Source organism: Onychostoma macrolepis, chromosome 13, assembly GCF_012432095.1.
Source record: "Onychostoma macrolepis isolate SWU-2019 chromosome 13, ASM1243209v1, whole genome shotgun sequence".
NCBI classification, from domain to species: Eukaryota; Metazoa; Chordata; class Actinopteri; order Cypriniformes; family Cyprinidae; genus Onychostoma; species Onychostoma macrolepis.
In genome coordinates this window covers 3,847,165-3,859,256 of record NC_081167.1, presented here as the reverse complement: position 1 = coordinate 3,859,256, position 12,092 = coordinate 3,847,165, and the positions used below count along the sequence as shown (strand labels likewise).

At 37.8% G+C, this 12,092-nt stretch overlaps 1 protein-coding gene across 1 annotated transcript in view; it reads left to right on the top strand.

Annotated features, from left to right (window-relative positions):
* Positions 1-12,092, top strand: part of mcph1 (microcephalin 1) — a 109,800-nt gene that overhangs the window by 96,960 nt on the left and 748 nt on the right. Inside the window, exon 15 of the mRNA XM_058794860.1 lies at positions 7,156-7,393. Within this exon, the coding sequence (XP_058650843.1) occupies positions 7,156-7,393 (238 nt within the window). The remainder of the gene's footprint in view (positions 1-7,155; positions 7,394-12,092) is intronic.

The following is a 12,092-nucleotide window of genomic DNA, read 5'->3' as shown; positions in this document are numbered from 1 at the left end:
AAGGGATGAATCATATCTCTGCGTTACATTGCGTGGGAGGGCTGCTGTTTGTGTTGTTCATTTAATGTCATAAGGAAGTTGCAGGAGGAAGGAAATGACACAATGTCCTTATTTTTCTTAAACAGAGTTTAGAGCATGCAAAAGCTCTGTCCCTTTTATTCTGATGAGGGTTTGTCATTTAGAGTTATTTGTCATTGTCGTTTTTTCTTTTTTTCTTTGTATTACGCTAGAGATCTGCTCACATTGTGAAAAAACATTTTTTAATTAAAACATTAGTTCGGAAACTGTTTAACCCTTTAAAGGATGAATTATTACTTCTTTTTTTTAAATGTTGCTTTCCCTTTTTTTTTTTCTTTTTTTTTCTTTAAAATTATCTAATTTTAGATGAGTTCAACATCTGTCCACTGCAGTGGTAGATATTCCAGAAGTAATTTATAACCAATTTATTAAAGTACAACATTGTATGTTGTCATAAAACAGCACAGTGGTCTTGTCACAATTGCTGTACTGTATAGTTTACATCAGTGTAAGTTCAGTAAAAGGGCACATTATGGTCACAAAAGTGCCTATTGTGTGCATCCTTCTGTCAAAAGGAACATAAGTTAGTGACAGAATAGTTTTTATTTCATTTTTTTATTTTATAGCTTCAGGAGAAAGTAGAAATTAATGATAGATGATTGATGATTAGCCTTATGAACCATTGATGAAATGGCCAATTATATCAACACAGATATCTCATCAAGATTTTTAGAGACTAACCAATAATCAATTTGTGAAAGTCTAGATGAATCTTCATTGCTCCATGTGTATACTCTATCATTGTATTTCTCCATATATCTATGAGTTTATCGACGTATCAAAATTACAGAGTCAGCATGGACTTGACTGACAGAAGACAATACCTTCTATTTGACAGACAGTCACCTTATGCACAACATGCATCTAAAGTTTGTAAAATATTAACACACTGAACCAAAAAGCAATCTAAGGTTGATGATACATGGGGCAACTTTTTGAGCAATTTTGCCGGGTATCTTTTTTTGAGCAATGTTGCTTGGGCACTTTGCTATTGAGAATGCGTAACAAATTTCTATCTGGATAATTTAGATCGGTTGTAGGCCCTGTGTCTCACCTGGTTGCCCATTAATGGCAACATTTGCCCAAAGTTGCCTGGCAACATTGCTCAAAAAGTTGCCCCATGTATCATCAGCCTGACTATAATCAGTATAGATCAGTATAATCGGTCCCTAAAAAGTGAAAAAAGCTGTTTGATCTGTTTGTGATATTTGCAGAACACAAAATTTAATCTGACTGCACTTTGTTTTACCAGTTTCATTTTTAGTTAAATTAATTTCAAAGTTTGAAATCAAATGCCTTTTTACCGTGTGTAGACTGTTGTGCAATGAAAATTACCTCATAGCACCATCTAGCTTTCAAGCTGTTTGTAAGTGAAATTAAGTTAGATAAACAGACTGAGAACTTCATCATATTAGATAAAAAGGTGCGGACAAAGCTGTCCTTTAGGAACATTCTACAGTTGAAAAAAATAAATCAATATCACAGTAATATTCCAGCTCTTAGGCTGATGATACACAGAGCAACTTTTTGAGCAATATTGCTGGGCAACTTTGGTTAATGTTGGCATCAGATAGAAAGAAGGCTAGCCTATGCATAATATGGAGATTTACTTGTAAATATTAACATGCATTTCAATAGCCCTAACCGATTTTAAAATATAATTTTGGCAGCTCCTGAAATGGGTCGTATTGGAATTACCTGAGCGGTTGAAGGATATGCTACAGCGCTCATTCAAATACGTGCATTTATAGCTTGGACGGAGCAAGAACACCTAAAATGCATGTGTAAATTCAGTCGAGTGATAAAGTTTATCCTCTTCAACTTAATGCTGTTCTTCTGAATTTATGGAGCAAACTATTTACTAAAATATCCATAACATTAACAGCACCGATGGCTGAAATTCTAGCGCATGGCATGTGTTACTATAACAAACACTACGTGTTTTCTTTCAGAATCATCATTGGCTGGTAGAAAGACAAAAATAGGTTACATAAAAGTTTTTACCTGAAAATGAAGATAAGGTAAAGGTGTGAATAATTACATTTTAGACACATTGTCAGTAATTTCACCAATAAAAAATAAAGCCCTCGGAGAACTGTTGTGCTTCTCTGATCAACACACAGTGGTGTTTCATTAATTAATCCACATTTTTAAATGAATCGAGTGAATCAATGATAAAGCCATTTGAACAAATCGATTGAATGAATGATTGAATGATTGAATGACTCACTTAAGACAGGGATTTGCCACCACCTACTGGTGCGTTTAGTTTTATATTTAGAGTATCGTTTCTTTTTAAAAAATAATTTCATATTTCACTATTTGTAATTCGTACCAATTCGTACCAACTGACCCATATCAGTCAATGGAGCACACTGCAGAGTTTCTCGGCAGATTGCATTTAACAGTGATGTGAATGTGCGCTGTGCCAGCAATATGTCTGTTATCATGCACTATTTAGAGTATTTGGACACAGAGAATAGCCTGCCCAGATTGAATCCCAGGGAGCTCAAACCGGGCACAGGAGATGCCATTATCTGTGTTCTGTGATCTGTGATGTATTACCACAATTCATAAGACTTTTGTCATGTATATATATACCCAGAACAATGAAGCTGAAGATCATTCATGTAAAGCCTGCTCCAGCTTTGAGATGTAAGGTGGACCAAGAGATTGCTGGTGGGAACTATTTTTCCTTTTTTTTTTTTTTTTTTTTTTTTGTAAATGTAACAATTTACTGCACCTGTTTCTGAATATATCTCAGTTTAGTCTAAGAATAAAAATCACAAAGGTGAGACTTGTGACCTCTGTTGACAGATTTCCTGATATCCATTTTTGGCACTGCATCACTGATCTTATATTATTGGAAATTTTGTTAGGGATTTTTTTTGGCTCCAGTTGGGTCAGTGGTTCAAATGTTTCACCGGCCCTGCCAATCAATCAATAAAAATATTTTTTTGTTTTCATTGTTTTGACCCTTGTAACCTTGAAGTTAACATGAATAAGCTTATGGACACCAACATTTTAAATACCAGTGAACTTTCACAATTCTTGATTTCAATTTTGATACACAGCAAAAACTCCTAGCCTAATCGATATTAAGTGAACAGTCAGTAATAAAATAAGAACAAATGAGCAAATTACAAGCAATAGCACGAACACATACTATAGAATATAGACACAAGTGAAATAAAGAATGCATACATTTTTCAGGTAGGTCCAACAGTAGTAATCAGGTGCAGAAATTAACCAAAGATATAGCTCAACACGACTGTGTGTGCTGGTTTTCCAAGATGGCATTACCACTCAAGGCTCGCAAAATCGCTAGCCCGACGTCCTATTGGCTATTGTGTTTTTCAGTCGGGCTACCAAAATGTATCACCGCCTGCTCGACGGGCTCCTTAAATACAGATCTCCCGCGGGTCCTTAAAAACTCTGAAAGTGAGTTGTATCAAAATTGAGGCCATAAAAAGTTTGAAATACGTTAAATGGTATAATAAATGTCTTAATTATAATTTCTAGAGGTCTTACAGTTAGGGACGGAAAGACATGAGTCTTTATGTGACTGTATCTGAAGGTAACCGACTGTCCTCAGAAACGTGTCGTTGGCATTTTAATTTCATTTTACCTATAATTCCTGATAAAGCAGCGTTTATGAGCGCAGAGCTGCTTTGTGTACAGCGTTTCTGGGGAAACCGCAATATTTCAGCGCTCCATGAATTTGCATTTCCAATAAGCCTTTCTTGCTGTTTATTATGGAAGTTTTTTCCTAACAAAATTAAAATTAAAATTAAAATGCCTGAAAAGATCAAATAATAAATCAAACTCTCAAAACAACTACTCAAATGATAAATCAAATGCTCAAACTATCAAATGATAAATCAAACTATCAAAATGGCTTCTCAAATGAGAAATCAAATGCTCAAATGTATTTGATATTTCATGATCAACTCAGTATAAACCTGTCATAATTAAATGATAAATAAAATGTTCAAACTATAAATCAAATGCTCAAATGGACATTGCAAATGATAAAAATTCCCTTCTATAGACCTTGAGTCTCCAACATGCGATTCATCCACACCAAAAGTGTAACCTTTACAGCTTCTTGATGTAACTGATCAAAGGCTTATATAAATGCTGCCAAAAAACCTACAAAACTTAAAGATACAACAGTACCTTCTTCCATGCAGAGTGCAAATAGCTGTGCATTTATTTTTGCAAGATGTCAAGTCAAGTCACCTTTATTTATATAGCGCTTTTAACAATACAGATTGTGTCAAAGCACTTAACAGTATCAAATTGGAGGATAGAGTGTCAGTAATGTATAATGATAAGATTAAACACTCAATTTTCAGTTAAAGGCATTTCATTATTGAATTCAGAGATGTCATTGTCTAGCTCGGTTTAGTTTAAATAGTATCTGTGAAATCAAATCGGCGATAATCGCTAGAAATTAAGTGTCCCCAACTGAGCAAGCCAGAGGCGACAGCGGCAAGGAACCAAAACTCCCTCTGTGACAGAATGGAGAAAAAAAAACCTTGGGAGAAACCAGGCTCAGTCGGGGGGCCAGTTCTCCTCTGACCAGACGAAACCTGCAGTTCAAAAGTTTATATTTCTATTTTAAATTTGCTGCAATTTCTAACAATAGTAGTGTTATGTAGTTAGGTATTTTATTATATTTTTTAGTTTTATTGTGTTTTAATCGAGGTTTTCGCTGGGGATATGTCTCTGGGGGTCATCTGGGTGTCCTGGTCTCTGCTGACGATCAGGGCTGTAGACATCATCTCTTGGTGCTGATCCACCATCTGACCAGATACGGACTGAGAAACAGAAGCGTAGATGCCATTTTACTTACGATATAACGAGTACATCGTGTGTTATGGGGAGTGTTCCCGGTTCCGGTTGATCCAACTAATGCAGCCTAACAATCCTTTAAAGGATTTGAATTATAGAAGCGTATTAGTGTGTTATACGCTAATTGTGTATTTATGTAAAGTACGGTGAGCTGGAAAAACATATTCATATTGTTCCATGTAATAGTGAATTGCAGCATGCATTTGAGGGAAGCTTTGATGATATTAACTCGAGAGCAAAATAAAACTGTCTGAATCTGAAGACATTGTTGTGTTGTCTTTCTTCCCTCTTCCCCTCCACTCCACAGAGCACCGTGCCCAGTCATTCAGCATTTTTCAAAACTATGGTGAGAACTAACCGGTTCTGAAACGGGGAGTTTCATGACCCTTAATGGTATGTTAATTTACTCACCCTCAGGCCATCCAAGATGTAGGTGACTTTTTTTTTTTTTCATAAAATGCAAGTCATCAGCTACCGTCTCTTTGAGGGCCCTGACACCCCAAGCCAATGCCAGAGACCTTGCGGCGACAAAAGCTGCCTGTGGCATCACCTGCAACCGCTGCATCTGGTCTAAAAAGTTGTGCTTGAACACACTACAAAGACTACGGTCAGTTAACACACAATGTGCCAATTAATTAAAGATAAAGTTACTATTAAAGAGAATATAAAGCTATCATTGCGTTAAATTAGAAAAGCACTGAATATACATTACAATAAGTAGCTTTAGAAATAAATCTTTTAATTCAACACACAAAAGTACAAATAAATAGGCCTACTGAAATATGCAATGACTTTAAAAAAGAAACGATACTCTACATATAAAACTAAAAGCACCAGTAGGTGGTGGCAAATCACTGTCTTAAGTCATTCATTCAATCGATCAAACAGGTGATTCATTCAATAACCGAGCAAGTGTCTGCCTTTATGAATGGCTCACTGAATCATTCACTCACTCAATTCATTTAAAAACATTGATTCAATTAATTGAGTAAAGAAACACCGCTGTGTTGATCAGAGACGCACAACAGTTTGTTGATGAAATTGACAATGTGTCAATCTTAATTTTCAAGTAAAAACTTTTATGCAAACTATTTTTTCTTTCTACCAGCCAATGATGATTCTGAAAGAAAACATGCAGTGTTTGTTATAGTAACACATGCAACTTTCACAACTTTCATCTGACTGACAGAACCGCACTTGTATTTCAGCGTTGCTGTTAATGTTATGGTTATTTTAGCAAATAATTTGCTTGCCGTGGCTGATATATTGAGATCTCATGAAGTAAAACAATCGGTCTGTGCAAGAAACATTTGCAATATTTTTACCTGTAGTCCATATCCTCAGGTAAATGGGGAAGTGTGATACTTTTCTTTCCCACAAACAGTTTTTTTCCCTAATAGTTTGTTTCAATGAAGTTTATGTAATCGGGCAATGATGTAACGCTTATGCAATTATATTAAAGCAACCAATAATGATGTAAAACGCATGTTTTACATGTGTAAAGCTTATAAAGTGACTCTAGTCTTGACTCACTTTTTTACATAAATCATAAAAAACGTTCATTTCACCCCTTCATTCAAGAGTTCTGTTTACAGCTCATCAGTTCTTTAGTCAGATTCCTTACTATTTCCTCAGTTAAGTGTGTACTGTTTGACTAACTGGAGCGCTGAATTAGTTGGCAAAAACTGGCATACAATAGGATCACATACGCTGGTATATGGTTCATTTTGAGTCAAAGTGACTGCTGGACATGTCCAAAAGTGAGATTTGATTGAGTAACTTGTAGATCAAAGCTGGTTTGAGCCATGAACTGTTTCAGATGGTTTAGTCTGATTTGGTGAACTGTTCATTAACAAAATTAATTTTGTTTTGCCTGATATGCTTTTTTTTTAACTCTCAAAAGTGACCGTAGCTGTTGACTTGCATTTTACAAATCACTTAGAACCAAGGTTTCAGCTAAAAATCTTCTTTGCTGTTCTACTGAAGAGAAAAAATCACCAACATCTTGGATATACTAAGGGTAAGTAAATTAACAGTAAATTTGGGTGAGCTAACCCTTTATCTTTGAAATGTGTCCCTTCTATTAGTGAATATCAGAAGTTGCCCCATACCATTTTTTTGATTGAGACCCCTGATGTACATGTATGGACTCTGCCCATGTTACCCTTAATATTTAGAAAAGGAACAATAATTGTAATAAGATTTTCTCTCTTCTTGCAGATATGCCGTCTGCAGCAGCATCTCTCTGCTGGGGAACATCAGCAGGATCTGTTCCAGCATCAGCGGCCCATGTTTGTGTCCCCACACTCCCAGCCCCCCTGCAACAGCCTGACGGAACTCATTCAGCTTTGTGGAGGAACTGTGTGCCGGAGTGTGCGACAGGCTGGAATCTTTATTGGACAATATAATGGCAAAAAAACAGAGGGGAGCTGCAGTCTTTCTGAACAGTGGATTTTAGGTAAGATGGCAAATTGATGATAATAATGAGCAAGAAGTGATGTAGTATTCATAATGTACCATAAACAAAATGTGTGTGTGTTACAGCACATTGTGAAGGGCTATTATAAAACTATAGGCTTTGTTCAGAATGAATTATTAGCACTCTGTGCTGTCGTACTGCATTGTATTACTAATCATACTAATATACTGCCTATGTTTTTGTTTTTTAATAGTATGTAACACAATATTAACTATATATGGAAGCCAGGATTCAAGCCAGGGTCATGGGACAAAAGCGCCCCCCAAATTCAAGGGGGCAAAAAATGCTCCTGCACATTTAAACTAAATCTATTATGTCTGTCGCGATGAAAATCTGAACGTGAATGAAGTGTTTTGATTGCAGCATTACATTTAAATTTTCTCATTGCACAGAAGATTGTCCAGAAGTGTAGACCAGTGGTTCCCAACCAAGTTCCTGGAGCCCCTCCTGCACATTTTGAATGTCTCCTTTGTCTGACACACCCATTCCAGGTCTTGGAATCTCTACTAATGAGCTGATGACCTGAATAACTATTTTACTTTATCATATCAATGTGAAGTTTTGATTTCTAATGCCTAAAGTGCAATAAACTAATTCATAAATGGTTCTTAGCTTTGTTTTCTTTTTTCAACCAACTGATTAATTATTCTGTTAATTAACATTAATATTACTTACGCCTATTACCCCTACTGGGGCATGGTCCTGGGCCATTCTCTCCAGCTGTCCCCAAGTGCGGCCTATGTTCTTGACATCAGCATCCAGGTCTCTGCGCCAACTGTTTTGAGGTCAGCCCCTCTTTCTTTTCCCTTGGGGGTTCCATGTCGCTTGCCTAGTGATGTTGGAAGCCGGTTTATGGAGAGTGTGTCCTAACCATCTCCAGCGACGTTGGATGATCTCTTCATCTGCTGGTTTTTGGCTTGTGCGCTGCCATAGTTCCTGGTTGCTGATGGTATCAGGCCATCTGATCTGGAGAATGCGCCACAAACATATGTTGATAAATGTCTGTATCTTTTCGGTGGTGGTTACAGTGTTCCTCCATGTTTCAGAGCCATAGAACAGCACTGACTTCACGTTTGTGTTAAACACCCTGATCTTTGTTTTGATGGGCAAGTCTCTTGAGCTCCAGATATTCTTTAGTTGGAGAAAAGCTGTCCTGGCCTTGCCAATCCTTGCTTTCACGTTGACGTCAGTTCGTGAGTGGAGTTTTCTGCCACAATGTTGATCTTTTCCTGCATCTACTGCTAGGGTTGCAAAGGGGTGGAAAATTTTCGGTAAATTTCCGGTAACTTTCCAAAAACCCCTGGAATATTCCAAAAAATCCTGGTAGGTTTCCAAAATTTCTGGAATATAAAAAGGTGGAATCCTTTTTGCAACCCTATCTGCTGCTGGGTGTGGGAAATAAGGGCCAAGTCATCCGCAAAGTCAAGGTCGTCCAGTTGGTTCCATAGAGTCCACTGGATGCCATTTCGCTTTTCCGTTGTGGACGTTATCATGACCCAATCGATGACCAGCAGGAACAAAAACAGTGACAACAAACAACCCTGCCACTGCCACAACTCCTGTTTGTACCCGGAAGGCGTCTGTGAGTTGACTGCTGTGGACCACTCTACAAGTCAGTCCCTCGTAAGAGTTCCTGATGATGTTAGTGATTTTCTCCGGCACCCCGTAATGTATAAGCAGCCTCCAAAATGTTGCCCTGTCCATGCTATCGAACGACTTCTCGAAGTCAATAAAATTTATGTACAAGGATGAGTTCCACTCGAGAGACTGTTCCAGGATGATGCGCAGAGTTGCGATCTGGTCCGTGCATGATCTATCTTTGTGAAAGTTGCCTGTTGGTCTAGTAGCTGGGGGTCGACAACGTCTTTCACCCTTTCCAGTAGAATCCTGTTAAAAACCTTCCATGGGATGGATAGTATGGTATGATCCCTCTATAGTTAGAACAGGAGCTCAAGTTCTAACATTAATGGTTACTCTTAATAATTATTCAGCCACAACATGACTTTCCTTTGTTTCTGAAGGACGATGTGGATAAGAGAAGCTATGACCCTTGCCAGAATGAAAACATTTCAAAACGATGTGAGCTAAGGCTAGAATCAGAATATAAGCATGGTGGCATGTGCTTGTGCCTGTACATCTGTATCTGGATCGATAAGATTTTTGGGAGCTTGGGGGAAATGGACATGGGAGTGTAAGTTTGTGGGATTTTGTGCTGTTGTAAGTCTTGCGATGAGACTTTCCAGAGATTCCATTCTGCTTTCTTCTCGGCTGTGAGAGTCCAACTTCCTGTTAAAAAATTCTCAGAATAGCAGTTTTCCTGTGTCCAGGAAAGAAAGCCTGGGTAAGCAGCTTCCAAGCTTTGCTGACTCCACCTCCTTGATCAGATCCTCAAGTTCTCTTAACTTTTGGGGTTATTTATTGCTGATTTTAGGGAAATAAATACAGCTTATCAAAACGAATTTTCTCAATTTTTCTGAATCAGCGACATGAACGACTCTGTCTTTTGACTTGTTCTGAGGACTGTGGACCTAGCCACCTTTCCAGAAGATCGAGCTCCTAAGGCTTAGTAATTTTCTAGACAATCGTCAAATGTGTTATCACACCAGATATCTGGCAATTTCACTCATACCTGCGTGGTCTGCGGAGGGTGACTGTTGTGTTGAACCACCAAGGTAGGAAGTCTAAGGTTGGTTTGCATTCTTGTTTATTTGTTTAGATTCAGCCTAAGGCAAAAAGCTGTTCTTAAGGCTTGTTGCTCTGTAGTGCTGGCCAGAGGGCAGTTGTAGAAAGTAGAACAGTCTCAGCAGCTTCTATGACAGGTTAACAAATTTTGGCTTAGGAAGTATAACATCAGCTGGGCCTTTTTCACAATGTCTATGGCTGTTATGTGACCACACTATACATGAGGCAAATGGCTTTGGTGTCATGTGCAAATTACAGGAGCTTGACAGAGGGGTCCTTTGCTGTGCAGTCACTCATGCATAGAGAAGTGAAGAGAGAACACAATCCAGTGATTTGGGTTTTTTGGGGACCGGAAGGATAGTAGAGCTTTTGAAGCAGCAGGAAACCTCGCACTGCTTCTAGTGATCTGTTGAATATCTGCATGAAGTTGGTCAGTGCAGTTTTAAACTGGCAGGTGAAACACTGTCTGGGCCTGAAGCTTTCCTATTCCTTTGTTTCTTGTCTGAGGAAAAGCATATAGGCTCGAAACGTCACCTGTGGAGAGAACATAAATATTTTCTACTTTTGGAGGTATGGTGTGCCAACTTTGCTTTTCTTGTTTGAAATTGATTTTGTGGTTGAGTACCCACATTGAGCTTTTGGCCTGTCGGATGTGTGCACTTTGATTGCAATCTTTGTTTCTTGAAAATCGAGCAGACATCCTTCACACAGATCACAATTGCAGGTTGAATAGCAGGAGAGGGGGGGTGAAGGTAAAATGAGGTTTTGGTGCATGTGTGAAGGTGGCTGCAGCTTCAAAAACACTCCAGTCAGTGCATTCAAAGCAGTGGAAAATAACATTGTTATTTCCACTTATCACCAAGGATAATGGCAATACTGAGGCGGGGGTTACTAATGTTTTATTAATCAAGCAATGAGGGCAATACCGCCTCTGAATGAGTACAGCCCAGGAAGACATAGATGTCATATCTGTCCTTGAGCTCAATCTGTCCCATACAGGAATGGCATTCTTTTATAAAAGAAAAATATCATACCTACTGGAAATCTGCAGAGGAGCGGCGGCTCCGCATCATCCTTTGAAAAGGCATATTCAGTGGTGAGCTGTAGATGGCTTCATGAAGCGAATGTAGCTATATGATGACATTCAGCACATCCTTATATTTGGCACTTATTTAGGACTTGTTTACACTCAGCAGATGATGTTAAAACTCATGGCTGCTATTACATCTGGTTTGTATCCCACTGTAAATAGAAAGTCAAGTTGATATTGCATTCTGAGCTTCAGTACTGCACATTTCTGCAACTACAGGTATGTCATGCATAAAGAAAAAAATGCTACAAAATATTAAAACTTTAACTGAATTCTGAATTTTGCAGCAAGAGCAGTACAGTAGTACAGAACATGAATCATGTAAGTGCTCTGTTTTATATTCGGGATGTGCAGATCCTATACTTAGGTTGCTACCGATCCAATACAGTCCTTTTGTGTTGGTTCAGGTATTAGTCAGACTGGACCAGTCCAAATCAGATACTAGGGTTTTCTCCTGGTTGTTACTTTTGAGATCAAATAATAAATAAAGAAGTAAAAATAATATTAATAATAAAATAAATGAAAAAAAATATTAAAGCACCACAGAACGTTTAGTGCATTGTATTCCAAGTCTTCTGAAGTCATTAAATCATTTTATTTGAGGAACTGATGATATATTAACTTAATGACCCTCTTCACTACTTGTCTATTTAGGTTTAGTGGAGTAAAGTCCTCAATTCTCATCTATGAGAATTTTATTTTATTTTATTTTTTTTATGTTCAATGACAGATTGTATCACCACATCTCAATAAATCAGTCATACATTTAGTTCTGGGAGCCAACCACTAATAAGCCCAAAACATGCGACTGTATTCTGGAAATAATCCCAAGGGGGAAAAAATAAATAAAATTAAACAAAATGAAACCGCATCTACCCAAATCTGTAAATGAATTTGATCTGTAAA